This window comes from Cavia porcellus, unplaced genomic scaffold (genome assembly GCF_034190915.1).
Source record: "Cavia porcellus strain 051 isolate PalLab524CR breed Dunkin Hartley unplaced genomic scaffold, mCavPor4.1 scaffold_20, whole genome shotgun sequence".
Taxonomy (NCBI): Eukaryota; Metazoa; Chordata; class Mammalia; order Rodentia; family Caviidae; genus Cavia; species Cavia porcellus.
Genome location: NW_026947503.1, coordinates 24,867,916 through 24,890,985, shown reverse-complemented (window position 1 = coordinate 24,890,985; position 23,070 = coordinate 24,867,916). Strand labels below are relative to the sequence as shown.

At 40.4% G+C, this 23,070-nt stretch overlaps 1 protein-coding gene, 1 long non-coding RNA gene and 1 pseudogene across 5 annotated transcripts in view; 2 read left to right on the top strand and 1 right to left on the bottom strand.

Annotated features, from left to right (window-relative positions):
- Nucleotides 1–23,070, bottom strand: part of Alpk2 (alpha kinase 2) — a 130,135-nt gene that overhangs the window by 82,134 nt on the left and 24,931 nt on the right. For both annotated transcript variants that reach the window (XM_013157240.3, XM_063231558.1), the window contains exon 3: nt 13,506–15,180. In XM_013157240.3, the coding sequence (XP_013012694.2) occupies nt 13,506–15,180 (1,675 nt within the window). The remainder of the gene's footprint in view (nt 1–13,505; nt 15,181–23,070) is intronic.
- Nucleotides 10,905–23,070, top strand: part of LOC106028588 (uncharacterized) — a 36,974-nt gene continuing 24,808 nt past the window's right edge. Inside the window, exons 1-2 of one of the 3 annotated variants that reach the window (XR_010041397.1) lie at nt 10,905–11,290; nt 15,037–15,204. This is a non-coding gene — a long non-coding RNA (uncharacterized LOC106028588). The remainder of the gene's footprint in view (nt 11,291–15,036; nt 15,205–23,070) is intronic. The other 2 variants (XR_001202211.2, XR_001202212.2) reach the window with 2 other exon arrangements.
- LOC101788297 (BCL2/adenovirus E1B 19 kDa protein-interacting protein 2-like) lies at nt 17,812–22,989 on the top strand (annotated as a pseudogene).

Sequence of the window (23,070 nt, the reverse complement as noted above, 5' to 3'; positions counted from 1 at the left end):
GCCTTTTCACTGTGTCCTCACACGACAGAGAAAGACAGGGAGCAAGCTCTCAAGTGCTCCTTTTTGCTAAAAGCCCTAATTGAACCAAAAGGGTCGTGCTCTCATAACCTCATCTAACCATATCTAAAGGAGCCTTCTCCTGATTCTATTCAATGAAAGGATAGGACACAACAGACAGATTTTCAGGATATATGCAGCCCACAACACCTTCTTATTGAATAACTTCCCCCTTGGAATTCAGCATTTCATATACTATAATTTCACTGCAGAAGGTTCAAGTAAAATAATAATAAAGGAAACTTTATCCATGTTTATTTGCTCTATTTTTTGTAATATTGACAGTTTTTTTAACCCTTTATTCTCAGGGGCTTCTTTACATGTAACTTTACTATCTGTGCTCATAGCCATGCTATTTCCTCAGTGAACAAGAAAACAATTCTCTTGCTAGCTTTTGGGCAATCTCTTGGGATCTAGAAAAGCTGTAGTATTGTAACACTCAAAACATCATACCACAGTGACATATGTGCACCCATGTTTATAGCAGCACAATTTGTAATAGGTGAATCTTGGAAATAACCCAAATACCCATCAATATTGGAATGGATTTTAAAAAGGTGTGGTATTTTTACACAATAAAGTAATATTCAGTTATAAAGAAGGATAAGCTCGAGGCTTTTATAGATAAATGCATGCAACTGGAGATCATACTCATAGATTAAATAAATCAGACTTTCATGTGTAATCTCTGCAAGTGAGAAAAAACTGAGAGAAAATAAGATCCAAAATGTATAATAGCTATTGTGAAAGTTAAAGGTGAAGAGAGTGCTCAAAAGGAAAGAACAACTGGCATGGCGGAAAGGAGAAAAGAAAGACAGGAAAAGATTATATATTTATATATACATGTATATTGTATATTATATAATTATTATAAAAATATAAACACACAAGATAGATAATTATACTACTAATCTCTGTTTGTTCATCAGAAAGAATAATTGTTGCTTTCATTGTTTGATCATTTTTTTCTACAAATTTTTTTTTTCCTTTTTATCAGTACCAGGGATCAAACTCACGACTACCTGCTTGCCAGGCAGGTGCTTATGCCGCTGAGCTAAATCCTCAGCCCCCGTTTGATCATTTTTTCATGCCTATATCTTGTAATCTGAGCAACTACTTTGAAGATAATAATACACAATATATTAACTAGTGTTAATCTATTATTTTATTTTGAAATTCTGTATCATTGTTTTTATACATTTTTACTTCTAAAGTTTTTAAAATTTATTATTAAAAAACCAGCTTATCATTAAACAACCAATACTTTTCAGTGAAAGGATTAGAAATTACCTATATTATAAAGTAGCTAAAGCAAGAAAATAGAAGCTATTTTTTTTTAATATTCCAAGAACAGTGTTAATTGTCTTTGGTTAGAGCAAAAGAAGTGACTCTTTACACTAGGATCACTGTGAGCTATAAAGATATTAAGCTAAGAAATACGACGAGGCTTTGGCTTAGGGTCTGCCAATGATGAGCATGACCACAGGTCATGAGCTTAATTCATCTCTCACAAAACTATAAGATAAATATGTCTTACAGCTTCACACATATTTTTGTAATTAGTTTACAAGCATTTTCTCATAGCCATATTTTTTTAAAATATGATTTTAATAGCTTCACTTCCAAAGAGTTTTGTACCATATTTATATAACTAGTCTTCCATTGTTAAATTCTTAGATTATTTCCAAAGTTTTACTATTATAAATCATACAACAAAGAAAATTCTTCTTTGGGTGGCTTGCTTTATATCTTTATAGTTCTCTAGGCTAACTAGTGGGCCAAAATTTATATTTTAAGGGTATTAACAAATATTGCCTATTTGCCATCCAAAAAGGTTGTATCAACTTGCACTCCTACCTGCAACGTAGGAGCAAATATGTTGGTTGTTTTTTTTTTTTTTTTTTTTTTTTGTCTTTTTCCTTTTTATTGGTACCAGGGATCGAACTCACGACTGCCTGCTTACAAGGCAGGCACTTATGCCGCTGAGCTAAATCCCCAGCCCTGGAGCAAATACGTTCCTCACAATTTTATCAACATGAGATATTATTATTTTCAGAACAATCTCTGAAAATTAAAGAAAGAAAAAAAAAGGATGAAGAGGAGGAAGAGGAAGCTGACTTGTGATTCATTTGTACATCTTTTTATGAACTGCCTATGTGATTCTTTTGCCCACTTTGATAAAGCTATTCATTTTTCTTTGATTATACATCGTTGGTACTTTTCTAAATTTTCATTTGTTTTTTAAAATTTTTATTTAAGGTGGGGCTTGTTGAGCAAAATTCTGACACTGTTATGTTTATACACTTTCTTTTTTTGCATAGAAAAACTTTTCTTACCTTGAGAAACACATTTTCTTCCATTTTACTAGACATTAAATTTGGCAAAAGATGCAAAATTAGGGATTTGTGGGACTTTCATACCTTAAAAATTTAGAAATCTTTGTGTTTAATCTCTTCAGTTTACTCTGAGGAAAGGGACCCAAATTAAAAAGAAGAAATTATGCAACTGTATGCAGCCGATTCATGACAGAGCTAAAACACAATCAACAATTTCTAACTCCTGGTTTATGCTTTTCTTTTCTAAAAAAAAAGTCTATTTTCAATAATAACAGTAAAAATAAATATAATCTCAAAGAAAATTAAAATATTAATAATTTCTAGAGTCTTGTTTCCACCTCTAGACCATTATGATGTGTACCCTTCCAGACTTGAAAAATAATTTTATGTACTTATATGCGTGTGTGCACAAATGACACACACTACTATAGACTGACTTTGGGAACAAAAACAGCATCATGTGACATGCATTGTTTTGCAGTGTGCTTTTCTCCTTGTAATGTTTAGAGGTGCCTATTATTTGAACAGGTCACAGTCAGCTTGGCCATTTCTCCAAAGATGCAAGTCTTGGACAGTTTCCCAGCACACATTATTGTACATGGCTTCCTGGATCCCTGGGCAAGACTATTTTAAAAGTAAATATGGAGAAGCGAAAGTGCTATATCATGGGTAATGTCCCTTTTAGTTTTAAAAGATATTGCCAAACATACTCCTGCTGATAGTGTACCCGCTCCCCTATCATATCAACTTGGTATTATCATCTTTTTAATTGTCTGGTTCATGAAAGATGTTGAATTTTTAAAAATTTATGTATTACTTATTATTCATGAACTTAAGCATTTTCTCGATGCTTACTGATAATTTATTTTTCTATGAACTTCTTATCTGTTTACCTTTTTAAAATTGTAGTATTTTCTTATCTTTTTAAAAATATATTTTGGAAGTTAATCTTTGTCTAGTAGATCTGTTACCATTACATATTTTTTCCAGTGTGTGGCTTTTCTTTAATTTTATACGTGATTTTTTGTTACATAGAACATTTTGATTTGACATGATTAAAATTATTAATTTTTCTTCTTCTGTTTTAATTCTTTGTGCCACTTTACCTATCAAGATCATAAAAGTGATTTCTAGTGTTTTTTTCAGTTTGTAGTTTTGGTTTTTATGTTTAACTCAGAAATTGTTTGGGGTTTATTGGAAGGTACTGGAAGGTAACAGTTATCGCCTTCATATGATGCTAGTTGTATTATCATTGAGAATGTTGAAGTTTTTTTATCTAAAAGTTGAAAAACTATTTTTATTATAAACCAAATTCCTGCCAGGCATGGCAGCACACCTGTAATCCCAGCATTTAGAAAGCTGAGGCAGGAAGATCATCGTGAATTCAAGCCTTGCCTACGCTACATGAGCAAGTTCAAGGCCAGTCCAGACTACAGATTGAGACCTTGTCTCAAAAAAAAAAAAACAAAAGAGGGAGGAGGATTTAGCTCTGTGGCACCGCACCTGACTGGCGAGTACAAGGTCCCGAATTTGATTCCCAGTGCCAAAAAAAAAAAAAAAAATCCAATACTGGATTTAATTTTATACTTCTACTCAGGTGGGGTTATCTGTTTATCTATCATACCATTTTGGTTACCATAGTTTTATCATTTGTTTTCATAGATGGTTGCTGATTTTAATATTTTTTTCTTTGAGACAGGGTCTCACTATGCAGTACAGAGTGGCCTTGAACTCACTTTGTAGCTCAGGCTGGTCTCGAACTCAGCCTCCCAAGTGCTGGGATTACAGGCATGCATCACCATGCCCAGCTTAATTTTTGCATCTTATTTCCAGTCTATCTAAAGTCATAGCAAAAAAAAAAAAGAAAGAAAGAAAGAGCTTGTCTTTGGCACTCAGCTCCAACCAAAGGCAGCAGTGAGAGACTTGTTACAGGGACGAATCCCACCCTCACAGCCAAGTGACCCCTCTCAACAGCTTGCCCTGCTGCCACTGAGATCTCCATCACTACTCAGCTCCTCAAAATAAAACTCAGCTGTAAACGGCACACCTGTTCTGGATTAGTTACAATAAATCAGAAGCCGCCTATTTCAACTACACAGGCAGGTGAAGAACAAGCTACACTTAGAGCGAGCTGACTAGAAAGCAGAGGTAAATTTATGTCACGAGGGTTGGTTTTGTTTTGTTTTGTTGTTTGCTTCTTAGACTCTTAAACTTTCTGTTTCGAGCCCCCATGAATCTTTATAGAAATGTCTCAAGTTATAATATTCACTTCAGGTCTAATTAAAACTATTGCTTGCAAATCTTACTGCCCATGAAAACCTTTCAGACAGTATATTATCAAATGCAAACCTGTAAAGAGTAAAGAGTTCTGCACCTCATCAGGTGATTCCAGTGCATAGGATGCAGGTCTCCCCTTTGAGAAACCACCTCAAGGACCAATGGCGAACTCGGACTGCGGGCGCAGGAGGCAACCCTGGGCCCAGACACCAGTTCTTCTGCAACCAGCTTCTGAAATGAGTGGTGCTAGTGAGTATCAAATAAAGTGAGCTGGTGCTGAGAGCAGTCACAGGGGAATGATGTCAGTATGAAACCGACACTGTGTTAACTCATACTGCAATTGTGTCTAGGCGCAAGTAAACAATGAAATGAATTATAGAATCTTGGACAGAAAAGGAAAAAGTCTTTAACTTGACTTTTGCCTTTGCAGCAGGGGCCCTTTCAAGGCACTGTACTCTAGAATAAAATTCGAAGTAGAGTCTGGCCCTGGGGGTCTTTCTGAGCAGCATGCTGTAGGCCTGACTGTCCCAGAGCAGGTGTCCTGCCTTGGAGGCCTCTCTCATAAGACAGCTGGGCCAGCTCAGAGATCCACTTCTGTTTTCAAAGTCTCAGTACTCTCTAGCTTGCTCTAAAAGTGGCCAGCATTTCCAACCTTGTGTATTTAGAAAGTGTGATGCCGGCAGTCAGCTAACCTGAGCCACATCCCTGGGCTGTTCACGTGAGCTCCTCAAGACAGTTTTTTGCTTATGATTATCTCTGGTCTTAAAATGGTCTATTTCCTAAATGACTTGCAGGAAATTTGATTTCCCCAGAAGCCCTTGTAGGTTTAAGTGTGAGATTTTATCAAATATGAGGTGTTTCAGGAATGCACATTTCCCACTAAGGCAGAAACATTTTAAGGGTGAAGACTACCTTACTGCCACTCTCAGAAAAGTAGTATTGAATAATCTGATACTTTGTTTCTTGGTTAAAACTGAGAAGTCAGGAGATGGACGCCAAGATGCCTGAGAAAGCCCTTCAAGATGGGTACTATTTGTGCCAGGGATTTAGCTCAGCAGCTCAAGCACTTGCCTGGTAAGTGTGAGGTTGTCAGTTCGATTCCCAGTACCAAAGGTGGGGGGAGATGTGTACTATTTTGAGATCTCAGTAGCCCTACTAAACAGGGGTGGGAATTTGGACCCCTTCCCCCAGAAAGACTTTCACATTCCACTTCCTGTGGCCCCCAGGACCTCTGCCTAAAGTTGCCTAAGGTTGTATGGAGATTTGATAAACCACGCATGCCCCAGCTCGCTCCTAGAACTACTCTACTAGAATCAGGACCTCCAGGGCAGATCATTCATCTGTAGAAGACATCACATGCGGTTCTGAAGGTTCCTCAGCTTTGAAGTTGTAGGGAACTGTCTGTGAGTTTTCAAAATTCTCAGTGCCCAAGCCACACTGAGTGTCCAGTCATGACAAAATCTCTGGCCTGCAACTCAGGCAGTTCCCTGGTGACTCCATATACAGGGAGGGGTGGACCACTGACTGGATTTTTTCCAGATCAGTAGTTCTGGGATATTAGTGTACACAGGAATCTGATGAAAATGCGGGTTCTAACTCAAGACTGGAGTGGGGCTGGACAGCCTGCATTTTTTAACGCTTGGACCACAGCCCAAACAATGAGTTAGAGGGATCTAACTACAAATTACCTTTTATTATTTAACATGAACTGAGTACAATGACTATCATGAGCTTAGACAGTAAAGACTTGTCCATCCAGGATGGTTAGTGAAATCTGGCAGGAGTATCACCACAAGCCTTGTCATAAAAAAACAAACAAATGTTTGTGCTACTCCCTGGCTCTGCCATGGAGTGGTGCTGACAAGAGCTCGAATGCCATGTGTTGAGAGAAGAGTCAGTAAAACCTCCTCCCTGCCTGTCATCAGTAGAGGCCTGGCTTATCAGGCTACTGGAGCTATTGTTTTAAAAGCTGTTATTTTGGAAGGACACAATTTGTCACGCAAAGTAATTCAAACTTTCAGATCCTTCTGTCCCAGATATGAAAGATATATTATAAGAAAGTTTAGAATTATCTGCTTTTCTTTTCGTGTGCTCCCCCAAGATATTTGTACTCTGCTCACTCCCGGAGGCCCACACATTTGCAAGCTGCTCTATCCTACCTTTTCCTATCTTTTCTTATCTTGCTTGCCAGCACCTAAGCCAAACTTGAACACATGATTTCATGACACCATCAGCTCAGATCTGCTTAGTACAGAGGAGGTAAATCTGCTGTTATTTAAAATATAAGTGGGAGCTTGTGGGTGAGGGTGGCAGTGCCACCTTAGGAAGCATGAATACATCTCTTAGTATTAACTTCTTGACTTCAAGGTCTTGGTCTCTATGTCTGCCTTAGTCTTTCTTTTGAAACCAATCAATCCTCAGATTGTGAACATTTAAATCCAGGAATGATAACACACCTAGACTGATCCTTTTATTCTGAATAACACAAATACTTCTACCAATAACTGCCTCTTAGAAACCAAAACACCCGTGGTTTCTTTAACCTCTAATGCACCTGGGTTTATCTGTTCTAACAGGTCTATCCACACCCTTCTTTCTTAGCTAGACCCTCAGCTCTTAGATGTGGAATTAATGTTGTCATGGCCACTGGTAAAAATCCCTGGTAAAGAGGTGGTCAAACTTTTACTGACGTTAGACAGAGAATGAGACTCTAACATATTTATTGAGCACTTACCAGGTGCCTAGAAATGGTTAACTGCTCTTTTTAAAAATAGGTATAAAAATCACACAATTATCTCAATAGATGCATAAAAAGAATTTCACAAAGTCTAACACTGACTCATGATAAAAAAAAAAAAACTACAGAAAATGGGAATAGATTTCAATCTGATGAAAACTATCTGTGATAATCCAATAGCCAACATCATACTAAATGCTCAAAATTGAAAACTTTTACTCTAAAATCAGGAACACACAAGGACATCTGCTATCACCACTCCTATTCAATATAGAAAAATTAACCAGAGCAATTGGACAAGAAAGAAATAAAGGGACTATAAATAGAAAAGAAAGAAGTTAAATTATCATTTTTTGCTGGTGACATAACATTCTACATAGAAGACCCCAAAAACTCCCCTGAAAGACATCTAGAATTAATAATGAAATTTGACAGCGTAGCTGGATACACACCAATAGCATTTCTGTACTGAAACAACAGATGCACTGAGAGAGAAACTAGGGAAATCACACCCTTCACAAGGGTATCAAGAAAAATTAAATACTTAAGACTCAATCTAATGAAGAAGTGAAAAACTTATGCAGTAGTGTGAAAAAGGAGATCAAAGAGAATATCACAAAATGGAAATGATATCCCTGTTCTTCGGTAGGAAAAGTCAATATATAAAAATGGCCATCCTTGCAAAACTGTTATACAGATTTAATGCAGTCCCAATCAAAATACCAGTAGCATACCTCACAGAACTAGAGAAAATAATTCTAAAATTCATTTGAAACCAGAAGAGGCCTAGAAGAGCAAAGACAATCCCAGGCAACAAAGACAAGACAGGGGGCACCACAATTCCCAATTTGAATTTTGCAAAGCTACCATGATTAAAAAAAAACAGTGTGGTACCAGCAAAATAAGATCCAAAGATCAATGGAACAGAATAGAAGATGCAGAAACAACTCTAATCAGTCTCAGCTACCTTAAAACTTTATGAGGAAAACCTTGATCACACAGGAAATATTACAAAGAATCAACAACTGGGATCTCATCTTATTAAAAAGCTTTTGTACAACAAAAGAAAGCATCAAAAGAGTGAAGAGACAACCCAAAGAGTGGGGGGAAAATTACCAACCAAAGACTAATATAGAATATATGAAAAACTCAAAAAAAATCAGACCTCCCAATGTAAAGACCCAGTCCAAAAATGGGCATCTGAAACAAACAGACACTTCTCAGATGAAGACCTAGAAACAGAAACAGCAATTAAATATACGGAAAACTATTCAGCATCACTGGTGATTTGAGAGACGCAATTAAAACAATGCTAAGATTCTATCTCAATCCAGAAAGAATGACTATTATCAAGAAATCAACCAATGGCAAGTACTGATAAGACTGTAGGAAAAAAAAGGAACCCTTCTCCACTGTTGGTGGAAGTGTGATTGGTACAACCAATATGGAAATCAGTATGAAGTTTCCTCGAAAAATTAAAACTAGAGATTCCTTTTGACCCATCTATTCCCCTTCTTGGTATCTTTGCAAAACAATTAAAAGCATCATACTACAGTGCTGTATGCACACTCATGTTTATAGCAGCACACTCTGCAGTAGCTAAATCTTAAAAACAGCCTAGAAGCCCATGCATGGATAAAGAAAATGTGGTTTTTATGTGCAGTAGAATACCACTCTGACATAAATAAGGATAAACTTTAGCTATTTTTAAGTAAATGAGTGTACATTGAGAACATGTGTCTAAGTGAAATAAATCAGACACATATGATTAAATATTGCATGATTCTCTTATGTGAGAAATTACAGGTGTAAGTGGGGCCAAAATAGGTAATAGGTAATGGGAAGTAGAAATAAAATGTTCAAATGGGAAGGAGAACAAGGGAGGGGAAAAGGGAAGGGCAGAGGGAGGAAAAGAGGAAATGGAAACAATGCTTTTGTAAATAAGGAGGAGAGGGCGTTGAAGGGAGGGAAAGAAAAAAGAAAAATGGGGTAAAAGGAAGAATCAAACTATACTATGTACAAGTACAAATTCCTTATGATGAATGTGATCTTTATCTCAAAAGTGTATCAATGAAATTAATTTTTTTAAAATGCAAAACTAGGTATAAAGCATTGTCAGTAAATGGTATTGGAATAAAGGAACATCCACAGGCAAAAAGTGAACCTCAATATAAACCTTATGTCTTCATCAAAAATTAAATCAAAATGAATAATAAATTTAAAGCTGTGAGGCTGATAGAAAAATAATCATCTGCAGGAGCTAAGGCTGATCAAAGACTTCTCTGTCTCTCCGTTCAATATCTCAGCTCTAGTGATAGATATAAGAACCTACATAGTGGTAAATACCTATAGTGTATGTGTGTATGCGCACACACACACTGAGGATTGAACCAAAACCTTATATACTCTACCACAGAGCTATGCCCCAGTCCCAATATCTGTAGCTATTAATAAGTGTGCACACACACACACACACACACACACACACACACACACACACGAGAGTACAAGTAAAATAGGGGAAATCTGAGAAAGATCAGACAATTGTATCAAAGTGTTCATCCTGGTTGTGATGTTAAGTAGTAATTTTGCAAGATGTTATCACTGAAGGAATCTGTACAAAGTATACAGCCATCTCTCTGAATTTTTTTTTTTTTTTTTTGTAACAGGAATCAAGCTCAGGACCTCGGGCTTGCTGGACAGGCTATGTGCTGCTGACTTAAATCTCCACGCCTCTGAATTATTTCTTACAACTACATGTGAATGTGCATTTGCCTTAATAAAAACTTCAGTTAAAAACAGGTGTAAAACCAATAGAAGCCACCCTTCAGGAAAGAAAGCCAAGGCTGTAGGTGAATTGCCAGCATTCACGAGGGAACCCAAATATACAAGGCAGGGGTTGCTTTTGTAATATACTAATCCATTCCCAAGTCCAAAAGAGCCAAAAGAAATGCATCCCATTAGCAGGGAGCTGGCAGAGCTCATGAATGCAACCAAAGATGGTGAAAGCAACCAAAGAATACGCTCTGGAAAATAAAGGCTGTCAGACGGTTGAAAGAAATGATCATTGGGTAATACCCTACTAGGCATTCAATCTTCTATTATACAGACACTAATTTATTCAAGGATTAGGTGACTATTATGTGACAGGTACTATTCCAGGAACTTGTGATTTATCAGTGGCAGAACACACTGAACGAATTTCCTTCTATTTGGAGTTCACTTGTTTGCTTAGACCTTATTTTGGTCTGAAAGACGCTTAGCTCCCAGAACCAGACAATCCATATCCATACTGTACACTTGGAATCTCAGGCCCCCAACAGGAATGAATACCTCTCAAGGACGAAGTTAGGCGTCTCTACAGAAGGACACCCAGAGCACTTCTGATTTAACAGTGAGAATGATCTTACCCCAGGGAAGCTAGGGAAAGAAACTTAAGATGAGCAGATTGGCAGGCCTTGCCTCTGAGTTGAGTCAGGAAAGCGAACTCAAAGCCAGGTGAAGAGTTGGCAGTGTGACCCTTGAAAAGGATTCAAGTTAGCCCGGGGTACCCTGTATTTTCCACTCCCAAACAGGGATTAATTTTGGAATCTTCCATAAATGTATGGAAACTGGGGGCTTTCCAACTCTAGCCTGGGTAAGAGCTACTTCAAGACAAACCATAACAAGATGGCCTTGTATTGTAAAAGAGAGAGAGCAAGGCAAGAAGTAGATACACTTGGGGATGTATTTTTAGGTAGGGAAAATTTTGCAAGAGGCTGTGTTTATAGATCATAAAATTAGAGATAATGGAATTTTTCTCAGGATGCTAAAAGCAATATGCAGTGAAGATTTACTGAAAGATAAGCTGCTGATCACTATTTCTACAGAAAGCCAGCTCAAGGTAAGTGAATCAGGCAAGACTCAAGAATAGGCAAGTTTATTAATATTGACTCTAATTCAGAATTTTTAACCATCTAAAATTTGTAGGTACCCACAAATTCAAAGATCTGAGAATAAGTATTTATAATGTTTATGGATTTAGTTATGAAAAGATTTACTAGATTTTTTTCTGAATAGTATTATGAAAAATCTCACTAAGTTTTCAATGACTCTTACTTTTTAAAACCACCTTTGCAATAATAATTAGCCATTTTCTATCTCTTTGGCCATATTTTATAGTGATTGGTTTTGAGCTCATTTTTAGCTTAAAGTTGCACAGAAGTGTTCCAGAATGTCCAACTCACATTCAAATTTCTGCTATCCCATAAGTGAGGTCAGTTCTACTACTGACCATTGCAAGGTGAGACATGGTCCCATTCCATGCAAGGTATTCTTAGGCTTTCTGAACAGGGATATATACAGTTCTGAGGTAACTGCCTGCAAAGCACAGGTCAAGGTAAAGTGAGTATGTATTCATGAACACATTTGAGAGAATGGACAAAGTGTCCCATTGGAATGTTCAGAGATTGCACACATTAGATGACCTTAGAAGAGATGGCCTATTTTATTTAGCTTTGTTGCTAGTAAATGAGTGAGCCTGCTGGTCACAGGGGCTTTTGATCTCAGTATTCAGTTTAGCATAAACCAATGTCGGTAATAGAATTCTTCCCTTCTGCTCCTTGAAGTTTTGAGCACTGGAGGAATCAGAATTGTCTCCCATGGTAATGAGTTCAAAACTGATATTGTCAATAGCTACTTTTCCCACAACTTACTTTTTCTCACCCCCAAACTTTAATAATAAAGGCAATTTGTCCAACGAAACACTCTCAGTGTATAAATAGCTATAAAAAGGCCCTTAACAAGAAAAGAAATGTTGTATGTAGCCACATTAAAATTAACATTGACAGTTTATTTTATATGTTTTGACCAAACCACCTCCATAAATTTATCGTGGGTATGAATCTATGGTTACCAATGTGTGAGCTTCTAAGTAGCATGTTTAAAGAATTATATAGCATCAAACAGGCTTGCCTGCAAAAAATGAAATGTACAATTATGACTTTTTTCTGGGTAATTTGACAAGCAAAATACATCTTGGTCAAAAGCTTCCTAAGATCTGGAAATTCTGAGGTGAGCTATTTCATAACAAATTCCTTAGAAATCAGTGTATTAATTATTTGTTATTTCAAAGTTGAGTAAATTGTATTGGGGGATATTTGGTTTTCTTTGGATTTTCTAGTCTTCTAGAAAAATAAGATTCCTACTACTACAAGTTTGCAGAAAAGGAGAACATGAAGTATAATAAAATAATTGATACATAACTTTTAAAAGATATGTATTTTAATGAAAGTCAAGATGTTCTTTATAGTCAGCATCAGTGCAAAGCCCACTTGGAATACTTTAATATAAAAATAGACTTAAAATATAAGTGATATGTCAAGTACAATATTCTTTATGTGTTAATTATTTGTATTAATATATTTTCATCTCTTTAAAATTAATATCAATATTAAGGGAGAATAAATCTTCTCCCAATGTTTTCTTGGCTTCTTTTATATTTTACGGTCTAAGAAAAGCAAAATACAGCAAACATTCAATCAAAAATATCCCACCATGGCAGCAAAATGGACTTGGCTTACTTTCTCTAGCATTACAAAGTGAGTCCTATAAGCCTTTCAGACACACTGATATCTTTTCATTTATATTATGAGTTGATTAAAGTTGAACCTACCATTTTCAAAGTGTACCCCAAAAATAACCAAAAAGAATAGTTTTTTTTTCCCCTTTAAAGGCTACACTCAAAACCTTTGCTTGAGAAACTTTTTGAATAGTGAACATTGCCTAGTAAAACACATGCAGTAGACAAAATATCAGATTTCTTTTTCCAGCTGTCCAGAATCCCATTAGTGCCTCTCACTTCTATCAGTGTTTTGCTATAATTAGGATGGCTTAGGGTTTATCTGGGCGTTTTTTCAAAACCAGATTTCCTTCCTAGCAGCAGCGGCTGTCATTTACAAGTACCCTGATAGTATTGTGAGGCTTATTTTGATTTTCATTATGGTGTGGGAACGTCAGTGGTGAAGTGAAGGGACACACACACACACACACACACACACACACACACACACATGCCCGCAGTCACTTTTACTCTTACAAAATTTAAAAACAGGTCTTACCTGAGGATGATCACTCTGGTCTGGAGTCTGGCTCGTTTCAACTAGGTTACTAACCCTCAGCCCTTTCCTCTGGAATCCTGTGTCCCCTTCCTTGGATAGTGAGCCTGCTGAAAGTTGTAAGGTTTTTGTGTCTTGCTCTGCAGGAGAGAAAAGGAAGCAGGAATTCCAGCCAGGAATCCCTGCTGTGGCGTAAGGAGTCTCCTCTTGATTGCTCCGCATTAGTGGGGCCTTAGGGGGTCCCTTGGGAGGAGGACTCCGGGCACCTTCTGCTGCACTGCCTTGCAGGGCCAACTTCTTGCTTTTCCCCTTCACTTGGGGTCGCCATACCCTGGCAGATTTCTGGCTGCTTCTTTGGCTGCCTAGGTCCTTTTTCTCTGCTCTTTCCTCCACCACGATTTCCAAACTCTGCTTCATGCCTGATCTTTCTGACCCCCCAGACAAGGGCTTCATCTCCAGCTCTGGTGCCGCTTTATCCATGGTTAGCAGATTGTCACTGGCAAATTCCTCTCCTGCTTGGTGGCTGTCTCTGGTTTCTTCTTGAATTCCTGGACAATCATTCTCAGCAGCCTCAGAAGCAATGGGGAGTGGACAACTCTCCTGTCCGGTCACCATAGCCATTCCATCTTGGTGAGATCTGAGAGGAAGAGTCCTCCCTGTCCTCAGGGACGACAGACTGTGTCTGGAGGCACCACTGCTCCTGACCCCCACTTCTTGGGATTGTGAGTGATAAGCACAGAAGCCAGTGGTGGCATCCATAGGCCCTGTGTCACCTGACACCCGAGGCCCACAACCCATTTCACTGAGGAAATGTTCACACCCACCCAGGATGTACTCACTCAATTCCATCTCTTCGTCATCGCTTTCTAATAAAAAAACATGCTCAGTCCCCTGCAGGCTCCTTTGCCAAACTGCATTAGAGTAATCCGTCATAACATCGGAACATTCCAGATACTCCAGGTCATCATCTGAAAACTCCTCAGTGTAAGTTAGGGATATCTCTGGACAAAGTTCATAATCACTGTCAGAATCCTCGCTGGAAACTGGGGGGCTGGGTTGCTTATTGACCAAAGCACACTCACCTGGGTAAATGCATGCGGTTGCCTCTGACAGTGGAAGGCTGAAGCTAATGTATTTCTGAGCTTTGGGCTTTTGATGACTAGAGTTTAAGATTTCGCCATTAGGGCCATCATTATTTAGGTTGTCATCCATTAACAATGAGACTGAAGGTGGTGCTGTCCATTGGTGGTTTGGGGAAATATCATTTGAATTAAGGAAATTTTCTTCTGTGTTATTTGAATCATGAACCTCTGCAGTTTGCCTTGTTTCTTCATCCAGAGGATTTTCAGAACTGGGTTCAGTAAGGTTATCATTGGCCAATAACTGGGGTGAGCATAAGCAGTTGAATTTGGGTGGGGAGGAATCAGCAGACAGAGCCACCGAGGACATACTTTCTTCTTCTTTACAGGGGTGTTCCTTCTCATGGGTTTGATGTGTGCATTCCTTCTTAGAGGTCTCTGTTCCATGTTTCCAGCCTGTGTCCCTGTCATCTCCCAGGTTAGGAGGGAGTTGTGGGTTCTCCGATGGGCACTCGACCTCAACAGAAGCAGAACAGCAAATCATTCCCAGGCAGCTTCTAGCAGAGATCTGGTAAACAGCAGCATCACTTCTGGAACAGCTAAGATGAAGAGAGAACACAGAGGTGAGTCTGGACATAACAACAACATTTTTCACAGCATGGCTCATGACAAGATGACAGTCTTCTCATTGCATGTTCAAATCTGTTGTGTCCCTGGGAACGGGCTTGCGGCTAAGGATGGCTGGTCACTGGGCTCTGGCTGTTGCTAGTGCTGAGATCCTGAGAGGCCCAGCTTTTCACAGTCTGACTTCAATTTAAAAATGTGGAGATTCATTTAGATGAAAAGAAAAGATTTTATATTCTAATTTCTTCTCTCCTTAAAATTATTTTTATGTTGTAAGAATTTAAAAGAATATTATTTTTCTCGAGTGAGATATCATACACAAATAACTAAAGTATTCTTTCTCATGTGCTAGAACAATGTCATTAATGGCTCTTCTTTAAGATCATACTAATACTAAGAAGGTTTGCTTCTAGCCAGGAGGTTGTAAACATAACACCCTAACAGGATTATGTATATGAGGGACAGTATCATTCCTTCCTTAATGTAAGGAAGATCTAAAAGCACAACCATGAGCTCCATTGGCTGGAAACCTACGTCCTCATGTCATCCTGGCTAAGGTACATCAAGCCAAGTGTTCGGCTTTGGTCCAGCAGGGAAGGAACAAAATTCTGGATCAGCCTGAGGCTGCGCTCCCTGTTCCAGGAGCTATGCTTCTTTGGCTCTGTTTTTTAGTGACTGGAGCCACCTGGAGTTGGAAGCCTGGTGTGCTTTACTGAAAGCTATGGTGGGGCGCTCTGCACAGCTGCATTGCTGATAAAAGCAGTTACATGTGTTGTGTAACACTACGCATCATCCATCTATGCATATTGAAACTGCCAATAAGCATTTTCAGGATGTAGGAGCTTTGGGTCTGGCTTGAACTTAGAAGCAGTGCTTAGACCTTTATTGGTAATTCTCTGAAAACTAATTCTAATTTGGCTAAGAAAATATGACCTTTGTTCCAGTTTCACATCATACATGTCATTCCTTTACAAACCTTTTCAATTAATCCTATTTTTTATTTGTTCATTTTATTTTACTAAGGTATAAAATATGTACAATCTCTAACTTGAAAGGGGTCAGTGTTCAACACAGACCACTCAAACATCACCCTCTTTGCCATTTTTCTTCCTCACTTGAGGGAGCCCTTTGCCTTCTTTAGCCCATACTTTTTATCAGCCCTCCATCACTAGGCGCCTGCTCACATGAACCTCATTTTCAGAAATCAGAGGTGAACTTCACTGTCAAGAATGTCTTGTTTCATTGGTAACCAGGCCATGACCTATAGTTGATGTCTGGCTCTGCCTTGGTCAGGGAGACTGAAATTTTAGGCAACTTTCTGGAAAGTTTCTCTTCCTATTTCACAAACTGATTCATGTTCAACTGATAAAATCAGTGTACAAGCCTCTTATGCCAGATATGCTGTCTGAGAATGTGGACATGTCAAGACGAAACATCCTCTGGTTCTTTAGAAGTGTGCAGAAGAATCATCAGAGAACTCTACTTAAAATTCCTGAATCAAAATCCCTGGATAAGGGAACTAAGGATATGGGGTTTTTTGTTTTGCTTTTTATTTTAAAGAGATTAAGACAAAAGAGGGCAGAACAAAGCAAATCAGAACAATGTAAGCAACACAGTACTTCACTACAAGACAACCCGATATTAACAGTAGCTGCCATAATGTCACTTTCTTTGAAGTAGTTGAGCATACCTTCACATACAATAGTATCAAACATAACAGTATCAAACCATTCAAGAGAATGAAAGTACTACAGGGCATTCAGAACCAAATAACAGAAAACAAACAATGGCTACTATACCATCTCATTTTCCATAAAAAATTTGTTTATACTATCACACATATTAAAATCCAGTAAGATACAACATGTTAGAACCAATGGAAACAGAAGAACAAAAGCATAGTGTAAGGGATATGTTTTTAAAGACATTGAGTCATTCTAATATGAGTGGTCTTTGGGTCCTCTTAGAAATTTCTTCATCTTCATCCTCACTAATGAGACTTTGACCTTCTCAGTTAAAGCTGAATCTTTTGGGCTGGGGCTATAGCTCAGTGATAAGCACTTGCCCAGCACATGTATAAGACCCTGGGTTCAATCCCTGGTACTACAAGAGAGAAAGAAAGACTAAATATTTTTAGCTGAGGAAATGTGAACTCTGCTACCATTTCACATTATAAACATCCCCCTTCATGAATCTTTCTAATTAAGTCTATTTGTTTATTTGTTCATTTTGTTTTACCAATGCTTGAGATAGAACCCAGAAACCCACACATATCAGGAAAGCACTCTATCACTGAGCGCTCAATTAGTTCTTGGACATTTGGTCTCAGCTATGAGTTTCCATGGAACATAAAAGAACTCTATGGGCGTCAGGTCAGTAGCTGCTGCTGCCCCTGTCTACAGCTGCAGCTGGGGCAGTAGGCTGGGGCCTCTACCGCAGACCAAGGGGAGCCAGCTCTGCTCGGCGCCAACTTCTGCGACCTGGCTGTCAGCCCCACATCGCTGGCCTGGAGGGGCGATGAGGACGAGGGAGCCCAGGCTTCCTCCGGGGCCATCAGCTCTCTGGGTTGTCAGGCGTTTGTAGTTGACATTGAGTCCAGGCTGAGGATGGAAGGTGTGGAACTGAAAAATAGTGGCAAGATGAAGATATTCTGATACCTTTACCAGAAGATGATAGTATTGAAGCAGATCTGCTCGATATACCTGGACCAGAGAGCCATCCTGACTCACCAGAAGTAACAGAAATAAAGTGAAAAAGAAATTAATGGCTCCAGACATCAGCCTGACACTGGAACCTAGCGATGGCTCTGTGTTGTCAGATGATTTGGATCAAAGTGGAGAGATCTACTTAGATGGCTTGGACACCCCATCAGAGAACAGTAATGAATGTGAGTGGGAAGGTGATCCTCCAAAACCCAAACTACTGAAGTCATTAGGAAAGGCTCAGTGACTGAGCACACTCAGCAGAGGAGAAGGAGGACCGCGATGCTGGCCGTGTTCAGATTGGCAAGCAGGACCACCGGATTGACGTGAAGGCAATCGAGCCCTACAAGAAAGTCATCAGCCACAGAGAATATTATGGGGATGGATTAAACGCCATTGTTGTGCTCATTAAACGCCATTGTGATAGAACTATAGAGGGGAGGAAGAGGAGGAGGAGGACTGGCGGTGGCTGAAAAGATAAGAAGTATAAAATATAAGTAAACTTTATTTTGGGAATGCGGGGAGAGACACCCCCGACCCCCTGGGGTGTGGCATCTCCACCCCGGGGCTAGTGATCTCTCCGTGGAACACGTGGAGTGAGGCACATAAGTAGCCTCAGCCTTGGGTGGAACCCAAGGGGGCATTAGGGATGCACAGGTAGCCCATTGGTCTAGTTTGGCGCCAGAGGTAATTTCTAAGGGTGGGGGGAGATAGGAGCTCCTTGGCTTTACCGGCTACAGTATCCGGCCTGGGCCAGCAACCCTTTCATATCCCGTTTTATGGTTATTATGAAAAGGGGCGAAGATTTCTCTCTTTAACTACTTCCTGCTGGCTGAGGGCGCTGTATTGGGGTCTAGGGGAGTCGACGGGATGATGGTTGATGTCTAGGTAGAAGCTGGTGCCAGGAGTTTTAGCCAGGACAACTCCACTGGTGAATGCAAGTATGTTAGACTGAAAAAAACAAAGAGACAAGATGTTATGAGGAGACATGGCACTGTCATATTTACGGTCCCAAGTGAGGTAGAGGGAAAGGTATCTTTAATTTAGACATGTTATTTTATCAGGATGACATTGAGGTAGGAACATTTTTATGGCAAGGCAGAATTCTGAATAATTAAACATGGGATTAGGAGGGGTGAAGTTATGAGAGGTGCTTATTCCCCCATATGAAAGCATAAAAGTTAAAAGGTAGGTAGGTAAGGCTTGTCTCTGGTATATATGACGTTGGAGTCTGTAGGCAATCCTGTTAGAGAGTCCTGCTGTAAAAATGATCATTAATAGAATGTAAGAAATTAAGAACCAAAGTGGATAATAAAACATGACAACCTGTGAGTCGTAAGGCAGAGATGAGTACCAAAAGGATGGTTAGATCTACGGCCTGAGTGCTGTGAAACCAGGATGGCAGTCTAGCAACTTTGATTGCTGTTGAGGTTACCAAGAATATCAGGTATGGGTCGCTGTGACCTAGTTGTAGTCTTGGGAATGGTTTTGTTGTAACAGAACTTTAGCAAGTATATCAGCAGTTTCCCTGGTTGTGAAAAAGGCTTTTATGTATCCTGAAAAAGTATAAACAAAGTGAGAAGAGAAAATGTGTCTGTCAGCCTGTATAAAAGGGAATAAAAGCATTTTAAGATTTAGGACTGGGACCTGTATAAAATAGGCCCTGTTTGTAACTAGCATAGGTTGACCTTTAATACTCCATGAGACATTGAGGATTTATTAGCCTGAAAACTCAGTAAGAACTCTGTATATGTGGCCTCTTAAGTCCACGAATATAGAGAATGTCTTACCTTGAGAGTTTTAATGTGAGTTGGACTCTGAGACAGACACCCACAAAGGCAGTTGGTCCCTGTCAGTCTCTGGCAGCAATTTTTGTCAGTGATGAATCTGGCAGTGACCTGTGAGGGCTAGAAGTTAGGATGGCCCAGCCACTCTCTGGTAGTCAGGATAGCCCAACAGCCCTGGAGTAAGGTCTCCTCAAAGAATGCCAGGATGGGGCATTTTGTCCGATGTCTTCTGCTGCATTTGAGCGTGGCCCATGGCAGGGGGGGGCAAGTAGCTTTACCTTGTGTAGATTTGTCTGTCTCAGAGCTATAAGTGTTATTTAAAATATGAAAAACCATATCAAGGTCTCTGTGGAGCTTGAAGGTCAAGTTTTGCCTTGTTGTTTGAGATCTGGACTATAGTTAAAGCTATCTGTAGAATTAAGTAAGTATGTAGGAGCTTAATATTGGCATTTAAGATTATAAAGCAGGCTTTATCTGGATGTTATATCGCTTTTTATAGGGTGCCATGTGGAATTAACAAAAAAGGCTTTAATGGAAACATTTTGCAGTAAAGGTTTATCAATCTTATTATAAATTTATATAACCCAGTTGTTAAACAGGAGATTGGTGACAACACAGTACAGTAGGAGCAATGAATTTAACAGAGATCATTACTGGTGGTGGACAACATTAGAATTTTTTAACAAAACTTTGTCTTGGAACAGAGCTAGTGGTTTCCCGCAAAAGGAATTGATAAATATTTGTTAATTTTAGTGGTCAAAACAGGATTAGTGTAGACTTTGATTTATAAGCAAGGCTGGTAAAATTATCAGGTGGCCAGTAATATTGAATAAATGGTAGAAAAATTGTAAGAAAAAATAGCCTCTCTTGAGTGGAACTGAATTGTAAAAAAAAAAAAAAAATGTTTCAGCGGAGCCGCGAAACTTTGGAAATGTGCAGCGTTTAAGGCAGTTTGAAACTCTGAGATAGACAGATCGCGCCTGTAGGGAGAGAGCAGAGTTGTGCTTGGGGCGGGGTGAGTGCCAACACACAGCGCACAGGGGCAGGCTGACATGGAACATGCAGAGTGGGTGGGGCGAACGCTGGGACATAGCATGCAGAGGCGGGCAGAGATCCCACCTAGAAGCCGCTATGACGGCCCTAAGACGGCGCAGGGAAATAATGTACTTCAGCTGCAACTGTGCATGGGGGGGGTGGGGCTTGGAGGCCTGCAGTGGTGGCGAGAGGAGGGGGTCGCGGCCGGCGCCACTGAGGGCACTGGTAGCGCGGAGGGGCGGTGGTAGCAGCACATGCCCGGCACCGCAGAGGGGTGGCGGCGGCGGGGCATGCCTGGCGTGAAGGGCTGCGGGGGCAGGGGCAGGAGCTGTGGCAGTGGTGGGGCTGGGAGGCACATAGCCTGTTGCCTAGTGGGCTCTGCTCCCAGAGGCACACGACCGGCAGCCGGTGAACGGCAACCTGTAGGAGCCGCGCGCATTCGCAAGGGACGCGTGGCCCAGGACACGGAGACAAAAGCTGAACTCATGGTGTGGACAGTCTCGCGCGTATCTCTCAGCGGCAGAATGGGCCAGCACCGGCACGAATGAGCTGGCACGGCGTGGAACGGGTGGATGTGGAGCTGAAACTGTGGAGCCCACAGAATTGGAGCGCGATGTGAGAGCGAAAAGAAAAAAAAAGCTGTTTAAAATCTAAAGCAGTTTTATGTGAATCTCTTAATCGTCTGGTCTCATTTTAATCTTGGCGGCAGGGCATGGGTTGGCACGCACGGAAACAAAGACGCTGGCAGCACGGTTGGGGGGAGGGTCAGCGGGAGAAAAGGAGGCACTGAGAAAAACTCTGAAAGGCTGCAAGGGAAGAGGCTGTTATCTCTTTAAGTGCAGGCAGAGGGAGGGATCATGGAGGAGACAAAGGGACAGGGAAGCTGGCAGGAAAGGGGCACATTCCCCAAAAAAAGATAAGAGAGTTTTGCAAGCTTGTCTGCAGTGTGATAAGCCATAAATAATTATGGTTTCGGCGGGGGGACAAGAAGGAGTCCCCAAGATAAAATCTGGTGTGGGGTCTAGCCCATGGGGCTACAATCAGATGAGGCAACGGACTGTGGTCTGTCAGGATTTAGTCATCACACTGTACCCCAGACCAACGGATTGGCTATATAAAAAGCTTTAAAGTGAGGGTCTCTCAGTGTGGGCTGTCCAGAGTGGACATCAGCTTGCCCAGAAAGCCCCAAAAGCTCTGGGAAAAACGTGAGGGCCTAGGTTTGGACTGTCTAAAAGACGTGAAAGGGTCACGAACCCTCGCAAAGAGGGGAGAAAATCCACATGAGCCTGGCTCAGTGGCTGTCTCCGGGGAGTTGCTCACCTGTGGTAAATTGGTGGGTGTTGTTTGAGAAGCAGAAGTCAAGCTTACAATTTCTGAGTGTAGAAGTGAGGAATTACAGGATGTAGTCAGGTGGGTCTTGAACAGCAGGAGACTCAAAACTGGGAACCAGCCCCAGGAGTCTCTCACCTGCTGTTCCCGGTCACGGCACCATCTGATAGAACTGTAGAGGGGAAAAAGAAGAGGAGGAGGACCGGCGGCGGCTGAAAAGATAAGAAGTATAAAATATAAATAACCTTTATTTTGGGAATTCGGGGAGAGACACCCCCAACCCCCTGGGGCGTGGCATCTCCACCCCGGGGCTGGCGATCTCTCCGTGGAACATGTGGAGTGAGGCACATAAGTAGCCTTGGCCTGGGGTGGAACCTAAGGGGGCATTAGGGATGCACAGGTAGCCCATTTGTCTTAGTTTGGCGCCAGAGGTAATTCCTAAGAGTGGGGGGAGATAGGAGCTCCCTGGCTTTACCAGCTACAGTATCTGGCCTGGGCCAGCAACCCTTTCACATTGTTGTGCTCGCTGTCTGTTTTATGCCTAAGAGTGGTCAGCCTAACTATAGATACCTGATGGACAATCTCTTTAAGTACGTTTTTGGCACTTTGGAGCTGTTAGTGGCAGAAAACTCCATGATAGTTTATTTGAATGGTGCAACAACTCAAGGAAAAATGCCCAGTCTGGGATGGCTCAGGAAATGCTATTAACAAATCAATAAAAGGTTATGGAAAAACCTGAACTCTCTAATCATTGTACATCCCTCTTGGACCATTTATTAGTTCAAAATTCAGCCAAAAAATTAGATACGTCTTTAACTTGGCAGAACGAGTGGAACTTGTTCCAGTGGAGTATGTTGGTATACCAGAATGTATCAAACAAGTTGATCAGAAGCTTAATGGAAAGCAAGACGAACCAAAAAGTGAGCAGTAAGTTTGGCCTCAAGTTCAAACAAGACTGAAGAATGTGGCTGTCACCAAGCCGTGCTCTGTTTTGCATTCATAGTGCATTTCT